At 40.5% G+C, this 22137-nt stretch overlaps 1 protein-coding gene across 2 annotated transcripts in view; it reads left to right on the top strand.

Moving 5' to 3' along the window:
- Positions 1–594: 594 nt before the first annotated feature.
- The window catches only part of PHF21B (PHD finger protein 21B), a 164897-nt gene continuing 143354 nt past the window's right edge, over positions 595–22137 (top strand). For both annotated transcript variants that reach the window (XM_062570781.1, XM_062570771.1), the window contains exons 1-3: positions 595–764; positions 1377–1409; positions 1691–1756. In XM_062570781.1, coding sequence (XP_062426765.1) covers positions 711–764; positions 1377–1409; positions 1691–1756 — 153 coding nt within the window. In that variant the 5' untranslated portion in view covers positions 595–710. The remainder of the gene's footprint in view (positions 765–1376; positions 1410–1690; positions 1757–22137) is intronic.

The raw sequence follows: 22137 nt of genomic DNA, 5'->3' as shown, positions 1-22137 counted from the left end.
CGCTCCATCCGGGCACCGCCGCATTAGCATTGACGAGCCGCGGCACAACTTTTTCCCGAGGCAAAGTGAAATCCCGGCGCGCGCGCTCCGAGGAGAAATATAGTCCCTGCCGGTTTCGGTCCTGGCCGTGCCCCATTGGCGGGGGCCGGCGGGGGGCGGTGGGAGGCGGGGGGCGCGGCGGCGGGGGCGGGGCGGGCGGCGGCGGGGGCCGCGCGCGCGGAGGGGGGGGGGCCGCGCGCGGGCGGCGGCGCGCGGGGAGGGGCCCCCCCGGTAGTTTGGCGGAAAGTGAGTGATGAGTCCGTGTCCCCAGCAAAGAGGCAAAGAACTTGCTTTGCAGCCTGAGTAGTTGTTTCTTTCGATTGTTGTTGTCGTTTTTTTTTTTCCTTATTATTATTATTGCTTTTTTTTCTTTTTCTTTTTTTTTTTAAAAAAATCTTTCCTGGCCTTCCTTTCTTTCTTTCCTTTTTTTTTTTTTTTTTTTTTTTCCGTGGAGGGAGGGGTGGCTGCCTGCCTGGTCGGTTGCAAAAAGAGAGAAAAAAAAGCCAAAAAAAGGACAAAAAAAAAAAAAAAAGGAAAGAAAAGGAGGCAAAAAAAGCAAGCCAAACCAAACCAAACAAAACAAAAAAGCCAAACCAAACAAACAAACAAACAAACAAAAAACTTCATTCGGATCTGAAAGTGGCAGAAAAAGTGCCTGGCAAGTTGCAGGGATGGAGCTACACAGCTTGCAAGAGGCGTTAAAAGTGGAAATCCAATGTCATCAGGTAAAAAAAAAAATAAAATAATAAAATGATCATAAAAAAATGTTATTTCTGTCCCCGGCGCTTTTTAGAGGGCGAGGGAAATCGGAAGGGAACCAGTGTTGCATGCTTACCAAGTAGCGATTGCTTCTTGTCGCAGGGGCTATCGATCCGGGGAGCGGGGGGAGTGGGGCCGGGGGCGGCGGGGCCAGGGCCGGGGCTCCCCGCGGGTCCCCCCCCGGCCCCCCGCGGCAATGGCGAGCACTTCGCCAAAGTAGTTTTGCGGATTGTTTGGCTGAGTTTTTCTTTTTTTTTTTTCTTCTCTTTTATTTTTTTTTTTTTGTGTGTGTGTGTGTCTGTGTGTGTGTTGTGGAGATCCGGAGAGTTAACATTGCGGTCGGTGCTTGTGCGAGTGTGTGTGTGTGTGTGTGTGTGTGTGTGTGTGTTGGAGAGATTAGGACGAGACTTGAATATTTATGAGCTTTGCTTGAAACTGACTCGCAGTGTTTACTTGCCTCTTTGTTCCTTACCCCCCTCCCTCCCCCGTCCACACACATCCATACATATAAAAAAAAATCCATTAAACTTGAAACAGTTTCTAATTCCTCCTTTTTTGGGGGGTATTTTTTTTTATAGAAACTAGTTGCACAGATGAAGCAAGATCCACAGGTAAATGCAGATCCTTTTTTTCTCTTCTTCAGTATTTTATCCTGCTGTAATAAGCGCAGTTGTGTTGGGACAGCAGGATGAGAAACTTTATCAGTAAGAGATCTCATTTTGTAGTTTGCACTGAGCTTTCTTACTAAAGAGGGTGTTTTGTGTGTGCATGCTTTTGTACGGCTTCGGTGGAGCGGTTTTGCCTTTGAACAATTTCTAGATCGCAAGTTTATTCATTACTGGGGTTAGTTTACACTTTGCCTTTAATATGCATCTTATTGCCGTTTTTGCAGAATGGGGATCTTAAGAAACAAATCCATGAAAGGCAATCAAGAATAGCAGCTCTTAATGAAAAACAAGTAAGGAACAGATCGATTCAGTTGTGTTTGGTTTTTCTTCTTGTTTTTACAATGCACTTTCTAAACATCCGAAAAGTGTCTGCGTTAGCTGAAAAATACCGACAGCAGAGCATATAACATCCATTTTCCTAAGCGTAAAGTGAGAAAATGCATGTTTTCAAAATGAGGTCGGATTCTTAGATGTCTTGCTGGGGGAAAGAATGATTTTAGTACTAGCAGTAAAAAGATAAGCAGTAGTTAAAACGTAAAAAAAAATGAGGCGTCCATTTTGAGTTGGTCGACATGTTTTAGGAATATGGAAAATTCTCCTATCTTGGGCTACTTTGTGCACTTCTGCGGAATGTGCAGAGGAAGAGTTGGGAACAAGGAGGCTGGAGCCTAGTTTGGAGCCATTTCTGCTTTCGATTACAAAACTGATTTTTATTGATCACTTTATTTCTTTTATTTTCTTCTTTCTTTCTTTCTTTCTTTCTTTCTTTCTCTCTCTCTCTTTTTTTTTTCTTCCTCACTTGCCTTTCTCTTCCCTTGGTCTGATCTGACGTGTTAGCTTTTGATTCGAGTACACTTAGGCACTTTCACTTTTTCCCCCCTTCCCCAAAATAGGGATAAAAGCAGATTAACCTGTTTCAAACGCGGGAGGGAGAAAAAAAAAACAGACGGGAACAAAACAAGCCAGAAACCTCCCTTCCCAGCACCCCCTCCCTCCCCCCCCCACCCGCCCTCCCCAAACTTTCTCCGTGCCGAGTGACCCCCGCGTACGCGGCGCCGCGTGTGACCCGCCCCCGCGGCGGCGGCGGGGAGCGAAGTTGCCGGGTGCGCGGGGGCGGCGGGGGCGTTCAGCACCGCGGACAGCGCTCGCGCTCGCACTCCCCAAACTATCCACACCCCCCCCCCCCCCAACACACACACACTTTTAGGACTTCCTCATGTACCAGGGCAGTAGTAGCGCCAGTTGAAAAAGCGGGATTGAGCCCCCCACGGGCTGCCCCCGCCCCGTGGTGGGTCCCCGCGGGGCAGCGCGGAGCTGGCCGGCCCCGCGGCGGCGGCGGCGGCGGCGGGATGGGTGGCGCTTCCTGAGGAATGCGGCGGCCCCTTCAGCACCACGGGCGCGGACAGCGCCCGCGGCGGGCCGGGCGCCCCTCACTCCCTCTACCCCCGGCGCGGAGCCAGCCCCGGGGCAGCAGCCCGGGGGGAAGGACGGGGCGGAGTGGGGGTGGGGGGTAGGCAGAGAGGGGGAGACACGGGCACATTTTTTTTTTTTTTTTTTTTTTTGCTGGAGTTGTGGTTAAAGTTGAAAAGTGAGCCATGCATATATAATCCGTGCCCGTTGGAGGATGGTGATTGCATGCCACCCTTTTCCTCCCAGTTTATTGTAATCAGAATTTGTCAGCACTCTCAATTTGGTAGTGGAAGCTTCCATTTTGTGAGGAAGGGGTGTTGGTTTCTTCTAACATGGAGAAAAGTCTGCAGAGTTTGAAGGTGGGGGATGGGGCCCCATTCATGCTGAACATTACCATTTTGATTGCTTTGATGCCATTTTTGGAGGGGGGAGGGGATAGAATACCCTACTCAGCAGAGCACAAAGATGTTTAATCACTGTATAGAATCAAATCAGATACTTTCTTTTTTAAAGCAAATCTGACACTACATGATAGCTAAGGGCTGTTAGTCCTTTTTTGCAGTGTAAAACGGCAAGTTGTTGACTCTAATACTACTATACTGAGTAGAGGATTTTTTTTTTTAAACGAGGTAACAGCCTTTACTGCAACAATGCATCTTTATGTGTTCTTTCTTCAATATGGAAATAGTTTTACTGTTCTAAGTGGGTATTTAGAATATACATTTGATCATTTTCCCTTGTATTGTAGCAACTATTTCAAGGCTGTTTAAATTTTTATGATGATAGTAAATGAGAAGCTATTTATTATGTGTCATGTTGGAATTTAGATAAGGCAGAGAGACACACTGGAAAATACAGTTGGAATGTTCTGATTCAGCTCGGTGAAAAAGATTTTTGCTAAGCTTGCACAACATTTTCTGTATAATCCAAACTAACTAGTAAACAATGGTCACCTATTTATGACTCTCTCTTCTCATACTCTTGTAAATAGATCTATAGCCTGTAACGTAATTAAATGTACAACACTAAAATTCTGTAAACTGGAAATTTGACACAGTGGGAATGACGACTATTTTTAGGAAGAAACCTAATTTTGTATTTTTTTTACTGATTTCAGCATCTGATGCAACAAGAGCTTATAAATAAGAGACTAGGTGGTGATGATGTGGTGTCCTCTTGCTCCAGACTGCCATCTCTGGAGGTCTAAATTGAAATCTTTCTTGGGTCACAAGTGAAATGAGTTTGGAAGTCTTAGTCTTTGACCAAGTCACAAAACCTTTGTGTAACTTTTCAGACTTTGTATAATTAGTACTTTATCCTTGCATAGTGGCTTATGAATGAACTATTGGTCCCTATTCAGGGCGTGAAGGAGATACACTGAAGACTACTGCAGCAGTAGTTTTAGTGCTGTTGCATCTGTTCAGTGGTTTCAGGCTCTCCCTTTTGTGAGTATACTAAAACACTGAAATAAAATTAAGAAGGCAATGTAAGTAGGGAGATTGTTTTTACATAATATTTACTTTTCTTCCCTGCTACCCCCTGAAGATTTGTTTAGGAACAACTAATTCATAGTTCAATAATGTATACCTTTGTGCATGCACTGGATAAAAAAGATGCTAAAATTACGTTTCAATTATAAGGCGCATGTGGATGATGAAACACGTAGTAAAACAAATGGATGATCACATCATCCACATCCATTTTAAATATAGCAGAGGTGAGTATTATCTTTCTGTATCCCTTTCTTCAGCTTCCCACTGTAGCCATTAGCATTTAGGGCAACATTTCCTTTTTAAAAAAAGTTACAAATAAAGACAGAAAGAACTGAAAGACAAGCTTAACTCTTGGTGCATGAGGTAAATATATAAAGTAGACTTTTGTAAAAGTTAGAGTTCAGTTTGAAACCTAATTAAATTTCCCCCTCGTCAATGTTTCATTTATGTTGCTCGTGTAGAGAAATACAGAATTAGATATAGTTTTCATATTTTTCCCAATTGTGTCAAATAGGTTTTATGGAGAGATCATTTTCATTATTTAAATGATGAATGCCAATGAATTTGGCATCTTATTCAGAAAGACAAAGTTAGACTTTTGTTAGAAATTGTATCTTTTGTATACTATAGTTTTGATGAATTATAATAGCGTTTGAGAGTGGGTTACCTCTTCTTTAACAAGATATGATGTGTGAAGACTCCATTAGTTGGTCCAGTGGTTTTACACCTTCAATCTACATCACATGCAGAGCAGCAGTAACATTTTTATCTAAATTGTCAAGCAACAAGCATTTATATGTAAATAAAAGAGCTATCATAAGAGCCAGCACCGGTCTTAAAAGCACACCAGAGGTGCTCTGCTGCATGTGTTTCTTGTTTCTTTATTTCCATAAAGAGTCATTAGGGTCTTTTCATCTTAGAAAGTTGTCTCTTATTAATTAATAGATTAAGATAAACAAATAAAGAAACCTTTAACCTCCGATCACAAGTTAACTGTTTTTGACATAAGTATTAGGTAGTAAGCCAGGTCTTAAAAAATAACAACGAGCTTGTGTGGGCTACTGTATTTTCAACTGTGATGAACTCTGAATTCAGATAGCCTGTCCTGGAGCGCAGTAATAAAAATATGTCTTCCTGAAAGACATTATATATATGACATTCACTTTTGCATTGCCTCATTTCTTTACTATAATTTACTATCTATGCAGAAAATCAACATTAGTTTCAGGCAGACTCTTCCAACCTGTATTACTGTTGGTTTGCATTTTTGGGTAATATATTGAAATTAAACCACTGACTTTATTTTTGCTTTTAGTGATTACCAGCAAAGCCTATTTGTGGAAACCATGAGTTTTCCTAAAATTTAAAAACACTTCTTACACAAGTTGTTGGAAACTACTGAACTCAAGATGTCTGGTTTTGCCTATGTTGTATCTTTCTTTTAAGGGGAAAGGAGGAGATTTTTTTAGGTTTGTTGAAATGCGCGCTTGTACTGTGCCTGGAAATGGCAGCATTGTTTACACGTTAAAGGCGAAATTATTGACATTTGCCAAAGCTCAGTATTTCATATGGTTGGGTACTTTCAAAATTGTTGAGATAAAATCGGGGTTACAAGTGTCAGTGGAAGCAGAGATAAAGTCTGAAAGACATTTCCAAATCAGGTTGAACCTAATGTCAAATTCTATCCTGAGGTGTGCGCACAGACCTCTCTGGTTTCTTGTGGCAAGAACTGTATCTATGTACATTCCTTCCAGCAGAATATGGTTGTAAGGGCCTTACCAAGCACTCGCTGAAGTCAGAGGAGACAGGGTGATGATCCCCCAGGTGGAATATGAAGCTTTCCAATCACTGCATTGAGTCTTTAAGCAGAGACACAACAGGTATTAAATATGAGCTTGACTTTGCTGTTCTTCTGCGCGTTGAGGTCCTGCTGACTTTACTGGGAAACCCGAACAACTGTAGAATCAAGTGAATTTACTGGATCAAATTAAAGATTAGTTCTGGACAGTAATTCAGAAAGCGTCAGTTTCTCTCTCTTTTTTTTTTTTTTTTTTTTTTTTTTTTTTTTTTTTCCCTAGAATCATCTAGTAATGTATTGGTTGCTTTGCTATCTGTGGAAAAAGTGAGAAAACTAGAGCAGAATTTACCTTTGTCTCCTTAGAGGAGAAACATGGGAATATAGTTTGTATAACGGTAATCCTAGCCCTCTGTGCTTTCAGCTGTTCTGCATGGAGATTACACATTCATATTGGGGGAAAGTGGTAATAAAGAACATTTTCATAGAAGCGAAACACAATAGAAATATGTATACTTGTGGCTTTCTGCCTTCCATTAAGTTGCCCTTATAAGATTCATGGAAATTGCACATCTGTAGTGAAAATGTGTACTGGAGGGGGTTAGAACCACCTTTTGTTTGGTAGCTGCTTGACTGGCATGTGAAATGCTATTTTATTCTAGCATTTTTCTTTGACTGTACACTTTTCTGCACTTGTAGAGGATATCACTTGGCAGGGCTAAGGGTTGAAAAGTGAGTGTTACATTCATTCTAACCATTTTAAAGAGTTCACTTTGATATTTTAGCCACTTAAAACACCTGCTGTCAGAACAGTACAATTGATTTCAATTAACTTTGAATTTCTTCAATAAGATGACTCTTATAATAACTCCAGTAATCCCATGATGCCTCATTAGAGGAGCTGGCTATGATGATTATCCCTGTGATTTAGCAATTTTTTCCTTACAATGCCTTTGTCTATTCAGAAAAAGGAATTATGGCAACAATACCTTTTTATTTCTCTTCTGGTCTTACAGTAATGGTACTTGCTACCTGTTACACATTGTGAAATATCTAATTTATACTTGCAGCGAGCAGGTATTTATTCAGCTGTACACGATACTTTGGTAGGTAGACCCTTTCAAAGAAACTTTAGTTCCATGTAGCAACTCTGTCTAATGGAGTTAGAATTTGTTTTTATTTTGTAGTAGATGTTTGGACAGTTAAAACTGTGCTTTCACGGAAGTCTTTGTGTAGAGCTGTGATTCAATTGGAAAAAATTCTCCACTGGTCCATGCCATACATGAAGCTGATCTAGAGCTGTGCCTTGGGTCAGAGATTTATACTAGTTCACCTTATTTCAGGATCTGGCCCACTGATTCATTCTGCTCATAGAAGGAAGGGAGACTACGTCTCCTTTCTGAAGAATGATGCTGGAGGAGGGGTTTTGAATGGTGATTTTAAATCACATTTCCAATGGGATACTGCATCACTCCAAACACTTCTGGTACATTCAAGTTCAGAAAATCCCTTTTCATCTCATTTCATATTTGATTTTCAAGTTGAAAGCATGAAGGCGTATAAAGGCACGTTAATATAGAGTTACTTTTAACTTTCCCTTCTATGCCTTTCTCTTTGTGATCAAAGATAAAATACGCGGTATTTTTACTTGATTATAAAATGATATCTCCTTCTCCTTTCCTCTCCCCCCAGACAAAATCTGAGGCATCAACACAATTTGTAATCAATAGAGTTAAAGGGTAGAAGTTTGCAAATCAATAAGACAAGGCCATGGTAAATGGTGTGTGTGTGACCATGATGTCAAGAAGGGCAATTTGTACATGCATAGTAGTTGGAGGTAAGGGAAGTATAAAGATGTGCTGCAAGTTTAAGATAAGAACAAAGAAAAACTAAAAAAGAATTGGACTAATTGAAATGCAAATTTGTCTTTCTCCCATTAAAGCAGACAGTTATTTCAGCTTAACAGAATCATATTTGGTCATATCCAATTCTCCTTGTTAAATCACCTTAAGCACAGTTCCTTATATATATATATGTATATGTATATATATGTATGTATATCTTTTTTGGGGGTAACTTAAGGTGGTGCTACTTTTTTATTTGGAAATGTTCTTCTGGGGGAAAATGTACTTCCTTAAACATGCTTTCTCTCCCCCCCCCTTTTTTGAATCAGCTGCTTATTGTTATGTAGTAGCAATTTCCAGAGTGTCATATGAAATTGCTGATGCGGCTTAGTTCTAGCTACAACCTGCGACTGCCAATAGTAAGCAGCTATTGAAATCTAATATGTACTACTGGGGCTTTTTTTTTGCACATGTACAGGCATACCCTTCTGGTTAATATACAAAGACAGTGGAAAAAATATGAGGATATACTTTATTTTTTTTAACTCACGGAGGAATTAAGTGTGTGCCCCAGCTGAAACTACAAAATCACCTTTCTGACTGTATGTAATCTGGAGTAAACTGGAGAACTGGCCCTGAATGTGGCAGTAGGAAAATCAGAACAATAAGGGCCTGAGAACTTGGTAGCTATGATGGGTGGTGCTGATTTGAGTGTTTTGAGAGGCAGTGTTATTTTCAGAGTTGGAATTTAGTCCTAAGAGCCTGGGCATTGAGGCTGTAGCAAGAACAGTGTGTTTGCCTGAAAATTTGCCCAATTGCTTACATTTAGTCAAGAGTAGCATGTAATTGGTCTTGAAACTGAAGTTAAATCTATGTAGTATGTAGGTCGTTCTCCTTTCTAGATGGACGTAACTTGATCATGTTGGTATTTTGTGATGCAGCTTATCTCTTATCCAGACAGAAGGCACGGAATAACCTTTCTGAGCAAACCCAGCTGTTGATGATAGATCTCATAAGGTTATATAAAGTGAAAATGTATATTATGTTTTGATTAACATGAGTCAAGTGAGAATCATTGATACTTCTGACATACAGAGGAGATTAACCTTAATTTTCTGTAATTTTCCATTTTTCTGAAACACTTTGAATCAGCTAGGCTTGCTGAAAGAGTTACTGGTGAACTGAAGCTTTTCTAAGAATGAAAAAGATGAGAGAAGATGCCATTCTCAGAAATGTGGAGATTCGAGTGTCTCTGTGTGTAAATGTGCTTGTGTGTGTGTGTCATTGGGTGTGAGCATAAGGTCTTTCTCTTTGATATCATTCAGGCAGAAAGCCAATATGCGCATGTAAATGAGCCTGAAAATGTAATTAAAAATATATACATACTGGGGACTGTGATACAGAATTTAATATGAGATGCAGGTTACAAAGTGACAAGTAACATTTCCTATATAATCACTGATACTAACTCTCATCTGTGATTTATGCATCTCCTGTGTTATTAAGTATCCAATGGATAAATACTGGAATTATTTAAGATATAATTTCAACACATGAGTGAATACAAAATGCAGCTTGCCCTTTCTTTCCCCCCAGCCAAAACCAAAACAAAAATACCCTTATCATGAAAATATTACCATGGAGAGTAAAAGTATTTTACAGAAGGTCAGATAAAGATCTCTCTGATAACATGTCTTTCCTGGAAATTAAATGTGACAAAAAAGACTTCTTCATGTCATTAATATATTACGATCAAGGAAATTCTGTAAATCGTTAACACACATGTAGAAACTCACGCGCAGATGGGAAAAGATAAAGATTGCCAGGTGAAAGACATAAACAATCTTGGCCTTTATTTTGGTGTAGATAGCTTTGTTTTGCACATAAAATCTTACGTACGAGGTATCTCAAAAAACTCCCAACTTGGGTAAAGAAGCCTGTTTTCTTTGTCTGCAAGTATTCCTGTCTGTGCTAAAAGTTAGGTTAGAGTGCTGGATGGAAAAACTGACATTTCTGCTCTCCAGCTTGGGGGCAGTGACTTTGAAAAGCTTTATTTCTCATTTAAAAATACAAGTAGAATCCAGATGTATTTCTATGAACAGCCCTGTAGCCCATAAATATATAGAACCTAAGCCAGTGTCTTATTTACGTTATTTTATTAACATTCTTTGCTGAGTGGGCTTGAATGGAGCACAATCTCTCATATAGAGGATCTAATTATAAACACAAGGGACAGAACCAAATAAGCAGTCTTTAAAGGGAAAAAGAGTCTGGCAGCTTTGTTTAAAGTGTCCTTTAATGAACTTCTTTAGCAGCTTGTATCTTAGCAACACATTTTATTACATACCAGTGCGGGAGAAGCAGTTTGCAGATGGAGTTGCACACAGTAATTTATTTCCCCCCCCCCTCGCTTTTTTTTTTTCTCTCTCCTTTTTTTTCCTTTTTTTTTTTCTTTTCCACTTCTCTGTGGTGACTCAACTGGAATGTGCAGACTAGCTTTTCCAACACTGATAGCTCACTCCAAATCCCTGATTGGTTCATTTGTATCTGTTCTGTTTTGTTAGGTGATGAAAAAGGCATTTAGTATGGTAAATGCGTAGTGATTTTGCTTGCTCTTGGAAATTCAGATATGACTCTTTTGAATAAGCAGGGACTTAAATTAAAAACAAACCAAGCCTCTTTCAATGCACTTTCTTCCGTGTCTGCTTTCCACTCGATGCTAGTCCACATCACAGGCACAGATTAGTTTCCAGACTTGTAGGTTATTTGCTCTCAGCTGTTACAAGGGGTTATTTTAATCTATCATCTTTTGCTCCTCTAAAACTGATCGGAATATAGCAGTGCTAGAAATGCTTGCAATCTTTCTTTTTCTTTCTTTTTTCTTTGACAAAACCTGCCACTTAAAATGCAAATGTGTCAAAAAAAAAAAACTGTTTTTTATAAAACCAATAAAAAATAGTGCACTGCTGTCACTCTTTCAGAGACCCGTGGTCTTCATTGTTGTAGAAAGAAATACTTTTTGTTCTTTGCATTCTTGATTACAGCCCAGTCTCTGTATGTATGTTTTGAGTGAAGAACTCTGTGAGTAGCTCTTTCCAGTAGGGTCCGCTGAGGAGCGAGGTACTACTGAAGATGCATATGAGCAACAGAATCTAGACTTTGTTGTTTTTTTTCTCGTGAATTAAAGAGGAAAATGCAGTTTATGAACAAACTAAGTACCATTCAGCCAAATTTGCATTTTCTGTTGACCTGACAGGTGTAATTTCCAGAAATGTATTTTCTTGTAGTAAACTGGAGTTTTAGCTGATGTGATAAAAATCAGAAAAATCAGATAAAAGTCACCTACCTGGAGAAAAGTAGATGAGAAGGAGGGGGAGGAGGAAGTTCATCCATAGTGTTAAGAGTACCCAGAGATGATGATTGTTGATTTAAAAATACTGCTTTTGGGGAAGGTTTGATTAAATTGCTGCTAGCTGATAGGTCAGATGTTGATATTTAAAAGACAAAAAGCATCAATTCTGTATTGTTTTGGTATTTGCAAGTAGATAGGAGATTGTTTTTGAACAATTGTTTCCTTCCTTAACATTAGCTTAATGTAAATGTGTTTCCATTAACTGGCAAGCCTTTATGTTTCTTGAATCCTCAGTTCAAAACAGAAGTTTCTTTTCACACCAAAATATGCATGGATTTGACTCCAGTTTTCTGCTTCCAGGATGTCAGGCGACAGTCTGTCTGTTGTCGCTTTTGAATTTGCAGTATCTGTCTTATCAGGAGCTTAAAGGAAGTCCTCTGAACTTTAAAAGCAGAAAGTGTGCAGTAAATGGAGGAGTAAAAGACACAGTCCCACCTACTTTTAAAATACTGTGCTATTAGACCCGAAACAGTAGGATGTCCTTTGAAGCCCAAAGAGATTACGTTGCCATGTGATTAACTTATTCTTTTCTCTTGCAATTCAGTTCACTGTTTATTAACTTAAATTGGATTGAAAAAACTCTAAGCTGGGGAATGCCTCAGAATCTTGCACAATCACTGGGATTAATAATGACAGCCTGAACTGTCGAACAAGCTAAATCATAAAATTCGCAATATTGCTAGACGAAAGAGTTATATGTTTTTCTGCAGCCATATTGGCCATAATGGAAGGGATCATCAGTTTCTGGTCCCACCATGAGGAATAGTGCTTGCACCATGCAAAACATTTGAAGTCCATGCCTCTGGGTCATTTACTTTATGTTATAGTGCTGGGAATATTTAAGTGAGGTGTAAAAGCAAGAGACGTAACATATTTAGAAGCCTCCTCTGCAAATATTGCAGAAATGAAGAACAAAATGAAGCATTTAATTGTTTTCCTAAGATATACAGTACCTCAAGAAGACAATTAAGAACCTGTGTATCAGATTGGCTGAAACAAAACAACTAGACCGAACTGTGCTTTTTGATTAAATAAAGAAAGAAAATATTATTTTATTTCCAGAAGCACAAAAATTTCCAGAAACTTCTTTAACCCTCTGAGCAATAGCACTGCAGCTTATTACAGAAGTACTTTGACTAAGGGAAACTTAAAGGAACTTCCATCTTCAGATGAAGCAAAGACTCATTTATAAACAATGAGAGCAGGAACAATAGCAAGCTGAGTGCATGCTGCATGAATAATATAACTGAGGGTTGTGAAAAGCCTATGATTTTAGTATGCCAAACTCCATGTGGGAGTGCAGCATTCAGCTGATTTTTCGACATTGGAGACTCATCCCTTCTCTCCCCCATGCGTATGTGCAAACATACACACACAGAGGACTAGCAGGGATGATTAAAGAGGGAAGTCATCAGCAACTCCTGTGCAGTGATGTTGAGACTTGAGTGTAAATTCACAAAACTGATGGAACTCAGACTGAAATCTAGGCCAACACTTAGCTTTAATGCATGCCTTAGGTAGCTGAAGGAAAGGCTGAAGACCTGATTTAAGATACCGAGTTTGAGTGTCAGCCTTTATTCTTGGCTGCAAGTCTGATTTTCTTTGCATTCAAGAGTTTTAAGTCATAGAGCTTACAAGGCCTTCAATATGAGCACACATTTCTGGCACCTTTAGATATAACATTTTTATTTATGAGCCTAAATCTGGATTTAAGCTTGGGATTTCAGGCCTGTTGGTTGAAAAAATTTGGCTGTGCTTGGTTATTTTTGCCTTTTTTCCCTTTGCATTTACTTAATTAAAGTCATTCTTCTAAAGGTGCTGGACTGTAAGCTCTTCACATCAGAAACTCTTTTTGTCCTGTGTATATTCGGTGCTTGGCTTAATGAGATTCTATTGCAGGACTCCTAGACAATAAGATAATGTAAACACTGAATAATAAATCGAGGCAACAGTAGCTGAAGTTTAGCTATACACAGTGGCAGAATAAACTTTTGCCAAAACTCATCTTTGAATGTTTTTGCTAAACATGCTACAAATACAGAGCAATCATGCTGGATTTTTTCTGGCTTAGGCTGTCTGAGGTAATCCACTGCATTTATTGTTATGGATTTGCAGTCGTATAAAGATAGTTTTATAGGAAATATTAGATATAGTTATTTTCATTTATAGTTATATTTTCTATAGTTTTATAGTTATATTTCATATACTATATTTCATATATTATTTTATTTTAGATGCTTGTATTGTATGACCTGTTTTAGTTTTACTGGTGTTAGTTGAGTTCAAGGAATGTGCAAAAGCTTTGTCCATCATTACCATTTCTGATAGTTTTCCAGGTTGCTTCATCATTCTTTCAAAGAAAAAAAAAAGGCGTCACTGTTTGCTTCATCAGCCAGATTAAGTTTTCGTAGATTTGTTGGGTTCAGTTGAGCTGTGACCGTTGATACTTCCTGAAAATCTGGGCCATGTTGGCATAACTTCCCCCCTACGATCGCCAAATTACTTTTTCTAAAAAGGTCCTAAATCAACCAGTGATGTGATGTATGATATGGTCCCTAAGATTCTTATTCTTCATTTAAGCTAGTTTCAGCTTAAGCCACTGTTAGTTTGCTGATGGTCTCTCTGGAAAGACTGTGCAAAAACTGAGGCTAAACCTTCAGATTTTGACATCACTTGCAGACATTTATTTAAAAAGTAGAGTTAAAAAATGTTCTTCTTCCAGCAGAAAGTCAAAATAACAACTATTACTACATATTTACTTGACAAGTCACTGTTGCTTGGAAAAGCTCTTGCAGACTATTAGATACTTCTGTATTCATTAGCCAGCTTCTGAGCAAGCTATCCTGTAAATGCATAGTTATAAAGTTTTTAAAATGCATAGTTCTCACCAGGTTGGACAAATAGATGACCTGAGATTTATTAAGATGCAGCTTCATGACATGACAGAGCCTTTATAGTCTGTTGGGTCATGACCCACTGAAGGAATTTTGCTTTCCCAGGTCAAGGATCCATTAGGGAGGAACAGTTCTTCCAAAATCATTACACTATTATCAACTTGGTCAAACTTCAAATTAACATTTCTGAAGTACTGATCTTCTATGGGAGATTTGTTCTGAAATGCTGAATGTGCAACGAATCACTCTTAAACAAAATTTTTTTGTTTGCTTTACAAGCCCATTCAACGTTATTTTTAGAGGACTACCTACCTTCCACACTAAGAGCATCCAAAATGTCTTTTTTAGTGGAAATGACTTATAAGGAGAAGTAGACACAAAGGTTTAAGCTTCAAGGGCCAGATTCTGCCCAGCACAAAGAATTTGGCCTAAGCGCCCTTCACATTGTAAGGAGAAAAACTCCCTTTCCCAGCAGGAGGCGTTTCTTGACTGTATAGACACCACAGATACAGCCGGACAGCGAGAGAAGCAGGACTAAGAGTTGATATCTAGAGTAAAGGCATAGTTAAGACTAGTAAGCTAATGAAGATAGGCAGGAATTTGGTTCTGCAGGTTTGAGACTAGATGGGGAAATTAAAGTGGGGATTGGTACTCACTTCCAGAAGCTTCAGTCAGTTTATTTGCATGAAGTTGATTCATTTCTGCACAGAACAAAATTTTGCTGAATGTATACTCAGGAAATGTGTGAAGAGTTGAGTTTTGAAGTGGCTCCAAACAGTTGTGGTTGGAATTGTCAAAATCCTGTGCATTTCTTAACACTGATATACTGCATCTTTTTTTAGTTACCAGCTACTGGAGCTACGATTGATTTTCTTTACTAGAATGTCATTACTGGCCTTTCTTTATTCTAGTGTCCATGTTAATGCTATCTGTGTAGTGCTAGTAACCATCTAGCGAAAACTAACCTTCTGACACTGACACTTGTGTTGGCTACCAGCAAGTTTCCCACCTTTCTTGCTTGTCCTCAGTTCCTCATCCTGATGGATTTTTGTGTTGAAATGAACTACATTCTTGAGATAAGATATTCTTTTCTTTTAGTCTCTTGAGGTCTGTAGGAAGATGATGGCTATATCCACATAAGCAAGTAGTGCAGCACAATGGGAGCAGATATGGAGAGCAAAAGGGTTGCTGCTGAGGACCTGGTGTGCTCAGCAATGTGTACTTACTGGGGGCTCAGTCATGTGGACTGAACATCCATGAATGCTAGCAACACATTAGGTACACTCCAGAAATGTACTTTTCTGTTCAATTTGATCCAGAAGGAATCTAGTTTGTCTGCTCCAAGACAACTTTGTAATGTGAACCAAAGCACAGGAAGGGTGGAGAACTGTGAGATCAAAAGTGCTGTGCTTCAAAAGTGAACTCTTGATCCGAAAATGGTAATACTGTAGACTTACCAATAGGTATTCCACGTCAGTGAGTTCCTCTTGTGCTGAACACAGCATCACTCCAGCCCTGCCCTTCTCTCCCTATAGGTAATGGTATCACAGGGCATGGGTGGAGGGAGAGACAAAAAGACAACTGGTGAGCATGGGTACGTTGATTGCGTCCCTCTGTTTGCTGCATGCTGGGAGGACATGGAATCATAGAATCGGTAAGGTTGGAAAGGACTTCTGGAAATCATCTAGTCCAACACCTCTGCTCAAGCAGGGTCACCTAGAGCATGTTAGACAGCGTTGCATCCAGGCGGGCCTTGAAGATCTCCAGAGAAGGAGACTCCACAACCTCTCTGGGCAACCTCTTCCAGTGCTCCGTCACTCTCACAGTGAAGAAATTCCTTTTCACATTCAGCCAGAACTTCCTGTGGTTCAGTTTTTGCCCATTGCCTCTTGTCCTGTCACGCAGGACAACTGAAAAGAATTTGTCCCCATCCTCTTCACACCCTCCCTTCAGGTACTTATACACATTGATAAGATCCCCCCTCAATCTTCTCTTCCCCAGGCTAAAGAGGCCCAGCTCTCACAGCTGTTCCTGATAGGGCAGATGATCCAGCCCTCTGATCATCTTTGTAGCCCTACGCTGGACTCTCTCCAGTAGCTCCGTGTCTCTCTCGTACTGGGGAGCCCAGAACTGGACACAGTGCTTGAGATGAGGCCTCAGCAGGGCTGAGTAGAGGGGTAGGATCACCTCCCTCGACCTGCTGGCTACAGTCTTCCCAATGCACCCCAGGATACCATTGGCCTTCCTGGCCACAAGGGCACATTGTTTGCTCATGGTCAACTGTCACCCACCAGCACTCCCAGGTCCTTCTCTGCAGAGCTGCTCTCCAGCAGGTCAGCCCCCAGCTTGTACTGGTGCATGGAGTTATTTTTCCCTAGGTGTAGGACTCTGCGCTTGCCCTTGCTGAACCTCATGAGGATCCTCTCCACCCAGCTCTCCAGCCTGTCTAGATCTCTCTGAATGGCAGCAGAGCCCTCTCGTGTATCAGCCATTCCTCCCAGCTTGGTATCATCAGCAAACTTGCTGAGGAGGCACTCTGTCCCCTCATCAAGGTCATTGATGAGTAAGTTGGACAAGATGGGACCCAGTTCTGAGCCCTGGGGAACTCCACTAGCCACAGGCCTCTAACTAGACTCCGTGCCACTGATGACGACCCTCTGAGCTCTGCCTTTCAGCCAGTTCTCAATCCACCTCACTGTCCACTTGTCTAACCCACACTTCCTGAGCTTATCTAGGAGGATGTTATGGGAGACAGTGTCAGAAGCCTTGCTGAAGTCAAGGTACACAATGTCCGCTGCTCTGCCCTCATCTACCCAGCCAGGCATTCCATCATAGAAAGCTATCAGGTTGGTTAATCAGGGTTTCCCCCTGGTGAATCCATGCTGACTACATTCTTTTCCTCCATGTGCTTGGAGACGACATCCAGAATGAGCTGTTCCATCACGTTTCCAGGGATGGAGGTGAGGCTGACTGGCCTGTAGTTTTCTGGGTCCTCCTTTTTGCCCTTCTTGAAGACTGGAGTGACACTGGCTTTCTTCCAGTCCTCAGGCACTTCTCCAGTTCTCCGTGACCTTTCAAAGATGATGGAGAGCGGCCTGGCAACAATGAAGAATGAATGAAGAACCAGCTCCTATTATCTTTTCCAGTCTATTTTGACAGCTAGAAAAGTTTTCTAGCCCTGAGGTCTGGGCCACTTCAAGTCTAATGGCATTCTGAAATTCAACGAAAGGCTTTTATTTTCTTTATTTCAGACATAAGGCCTGTACTTCAGTTTGACAGGGAACAGTCTCACTCAAGGACAAGGCCTCTCTTCCGCAGCATAGTAGTTTTTTGGGATACATTCTGCAATCAATTTACCTGTGTTAATGGAAGTTATCATCTGTGAATTTTGTTACCTTTCTTCAATATGATATCGGAAGTATGCTTTGAGCTTTCTTACATTTCCTGAAGAATGTATAACCAATTTACTTTTCTCAGTAGGGAATATTCCCCTCCTTTTTGGGTTCCCCAAGTTTATAGGACTGCCTAGTACATGAAAGCCAGAGAAATTAATGCGATTCATAAACACAGGTAAAAATTGCTTGGCCTAATTTACTCTTAACATTTTGCTCACCATAGAAAATTGAGTGAATATCAGTGGAAGAAAGTATGCTAGTGCCTAGAGTTCTTTAATATTAAATAATATTAGCTGCTATAAAATAAAGGAGCAAATGGGTAGTCTCCCAGTATTCCTTAAAAAAATCCCTTACCATTCTTTCATCAAAAATTTTACCACTGCTGACCTTTAGCACTCCTAGGAGCTGTGTAAGCAGCCTAGCTGGGGATCAATATGCTGATGGAGCTTGCTGTTAACAGGCTGGGGACTATGTAAGTTGAGTCAGGGTACACTTAGTGATACGCAGGTTGTGCCACAGTGTAACAGCTGCTTTCTGTTCCCAGCAAGTGCTCAGATGCCATAGAGACCTTATACAGCTCTTGCCTGACATGCAGCCATGATGTCAGGATGTTTTCCAGTGACATGGCAAGCTTTCTCCACAGCAATGAGTCTTCACCTGACACGTGACTACAGCATGTAGTTAAATGTAGGCAATGTGCGCCAAAGGATTCGTGTACACTGGTGTGTTCTGTGTGTGCCAGTGTTCCGTTAAAACTTGGTGTGTAAAGTAAAAGTAAACTTAAGCTGTACAGTTGACCTCTTTCTGCAGCTAAAAGTTGTGATTGCGTTAGCCACAGAAGAAGGCTGGGATTGCATTAGCCTCAAAGTAGTGACAGGAAGAATGAGGTTCTGGAGCAACTTTCCAATTGAGGAAGTGCAAGCAAACAACTGGTCTTGGAGAATCGAAGGGAATCTGTGACAGGCAAAGGCATGGGGAGGCTTGGCTGACTGCAGGGGGAGAAATAAAATAGCAGCTGCTCATTTGGAGGTTACAATGTTTTGAACCATTCCTACAAAATACAGAAAAATTTCTTAAGGAATGCAAGTGAAAACTGACATGTTACCCCATTTATTATGTATGGGGAATCCATTCCAGCTATCATAAATTTCCTGGTACACAGATGTTTTTGTTATATTTAAAAACTGATTCCTAAAGTCTTTTCTATTTTGAGTCTTACCACATCACTCACAGGAGCACCTTTTTTAAGAGTACCTGAATATACATTTTTTTTCCAAAATGGAGATTGCTGACTTAGTTTGTAGGACAGTTAGAGTTTGTATTCTCACACATGTTCCTGGTGCTCCATTTTCCTTATGTTTTCAGTATTTGGAGAAGCCCTGAAACGTTTTTCCCAAGTACAGTGTTGCCCTCCTACCGGGGGAGGAAGTAAAGAGAGAGCTCCCTGCACAGGCAGAACTGGTGGCATCAATTTAAGTTCTGACACTGGTATTTCTTTTTTGCTGCCAGGAAGCACCAGAAGATGGCATGGTTTGTACAGATGCATGACTGAAAGTGAGTGAGCTTGTGAAAATGCTATTAATAATCTTGGGGAGGGTGTTAAACACTGCCATAAAGAAAAGCAATGACATGTGGTATTTTAATCCTTATTTCTCCTTTCTGCCACTAAGGGACAGCCGTGAAGTCCAGCCAATCCTTTCCTGAGTTTGGATGGCACAAAAAGGGGGAGGGGGAAGTGAAAAGAAAGAAAACATGATATAATCTTGGTGCAACATAAATAGAAAGGTCAGCCTTCCTGAAAAGAATATTAGTGATAACTGGGATAGGCAGCACCTTCTCTCCCAAATATTGACGTAAAACTCCTTGTACCTTTTTAAGAACTGGTCAGTTCAGCCTTGAAAGGCACAGACTGATCCTTCCTGCTTCCCCCCTCTCTACCCCTGAAAACCAGAAAAAATGCCATGGGGACCACCTAGGATTAAAATACTATTTTACCATCCTCAGTATAGTGCCAGAGTCTGCTAGCTTTTCAGATTCAGAGTGTAAAGTTTGGTGGTTGTTTCATCTAAGTGATCCTAACATTAAACAAGGTAGGTGTGTATTTTAAACATATATGTTTGTGGGATTTTGCAGTATTAGTGGGATTCAAGTGACCTCCTGACATTTCCACCCAAGAAGAGCAGGGGATAGCCACCCCTCGTGCTGTCCTTCTCCAAGTGCGGGGTCCAAACCCTGCAACAACTCACTTTAATGAACTGAGCCAGAAGATTAACGCTTATCATATCTTTAGGTGTTTGAAAAACCCAGATAGGCCGGCTACTAAAAGGCAATAACACTTGGGCACATTTGAAGGAGGAAATTTTTCTTTTGTTTTGGTATAGAAAGAAAAGGATTGTTTGTGTTTTACTGGACCCACAGCTTGCTTTCACTCAGCTGAAATTGCATATTGTGTAAGTTTTTACCAGTTGTATGAGTTTTTAATAATTTAATGCAATGCAGTATCAGTGCAGCAGTTCACTGAGACCATTGACTAGTTAGTTAATATTTCTCTAGCTTTCTGAAAATGTAACAAATTATGGATGTATAAATAGTTACACAAGTTTTAACATGAATTTAGGCAAAAGAAGATGCCAGCTAGAACAATCTTACCTTCTCCAGTACCACAACTGCTTCAGCACATGGCAGTGTGTGCATTGCTGTGACTATGATTTGGTCCTTCATTAGTTTTTGAGTAGGAAAGCTTCAGGCAGAGCCTGATTCTGTGTTTCTGTGTCAGAGGTATCTCTGCAGACGTAGGTGGACTGCTGTAAGGTGGAACTGTTTTTAAAGTGACCACAATACTTATAGGGGTACTTGAGACTTACTTTGTCTTCCTGCATGCTATTTTTCGCAAATGGGACATTTGATGTACAAGGACATCTGGGGACAGTGTCATATTTTCTGGTGGCTTAAAATTTTCTGGGATCAGTACATCTGCACTGGTGGAGAACTTGGCTCAGTATGAATAAATGTGGGATTTTAACAGAGCTATCAGATAAGTGCACTCAGTTCACTTCTTTTCATCTTATGTGAGGTGCTGGCTTTCATTTGCTATAGCAACCGGACTGTATTCTGATGCAGCCGTACACATAAGCACACTGAGTTTCAAAGGCATATAGTTTGTTTTTTCAAGCTAAAGCAAGGGGTGTGTCTGAATAAGAGTGTGTGTGTGTGTGTGTGTGTGTGTGTGTAGAAGTGTAAAGAGGCAGTGATTTCCTTAAGCTAGTGGCCACAGCCTTCAGGCATTGGATAATTTTTCTAGATTTATTTGGAATAAGTAATCTTAAGTGGGATCTCAAAATATCTGTTAAGGATGCTAGAGCTTCCTGAATGTTGGCAGGTTAGGATAGCTGACAAGTCTCTCATTTGTCAGCTTTTTTTTTCCATATCTTTTCACAACCTGAAGGAGCCTAAGACAGACTCTTTCTTTCTGGTTTGATTGGACTAGTTAGTAGCTGGAAGTAAACATTATGTTGGATCCTTCTGGAATTTTATATCTTTGCAACATTATGTGAATCACTTTGTGGATGGGATGCTTCCAAGCATAAAGAGGCTAAGAATGATGTAACAAAATGTAATTTTGAAATTGAAACTGTGCTAACCACTGTGTGGGGGAGAAAACACTATGCATATATAAAGCTACCATTATGGGATTAGTCAGAAGCTGGTAAGGAATGCGGGAGCTCTGGTTTTGGACACAGTTCTGCATCTGTAATGTCATTGCCTCTCCAGCATGTTCTTTGGTGCATGCTTTGTGACATAAGGAGTAGTATAGTTAAGTGCAGCTGTGCTTGTAGAAGCGTCAGGGTGTACAGCTAGACCTTTCTTGCTCAACAGATTTTCTCTTTTGCTGTGTAGCTTAATGATGCAGCATTGGATTTTCAAAAGCTCTCAACAATGGCCTGTACTATCTCTTGCTGAAGTCAACAGGAGTTTTACTGTTGATTTCAGCTGAAGCAGACTAAACGCTTCTGCAATAAGAGCTTTTGTTGAAACCCAGCTTTAACTGCAGTCCTGTCTGTAAGTTGTCCCAGAAGGGACTGATCACAGCAGCATCTGCAGTCCTTGTCCTCCAGTCCTTGATCAGTGAAGTTCTTATCTCCTGTGGCAGCCTTAGTCCAGCAGCCCCCAGGATTTGCTGATTGAGAAGGGACAATAGGTGCTAAGACTGATGCTCATTAAGCTACACTAAATTTGTAGCAACCGCCAAAGGAACATACTCAAAAGTGATTTTTTTCCCAATTATCTTTAACACATATTTTCTTTCCAGACTTAGTCTGTGCTGTAGTCACTAGTAGAGACTATGAGCTAGATCCAAATTCTTTCAAAGTTGATTGAAAGGTCCCTGGCACACAGCATGGACTCAGTTCAACTTCTTCAGCAGTTAGA

This window comes from Rhea pennata, chromosome 1 (assembly GCF_028389875.1).
Source record: "Rhea pennata isolate bPtePen1 chromosome 1, bPtePen1.pri, whole genome shotgun sequence".
NCBI lineage: Eukaryota > Metazoa > Chordata > Aves > Rheiformes > Rheidae > Rhea > Rhea pennata.
This window is presented reverse-complemented; position numbering and strand designations above follow the sequence as displayed.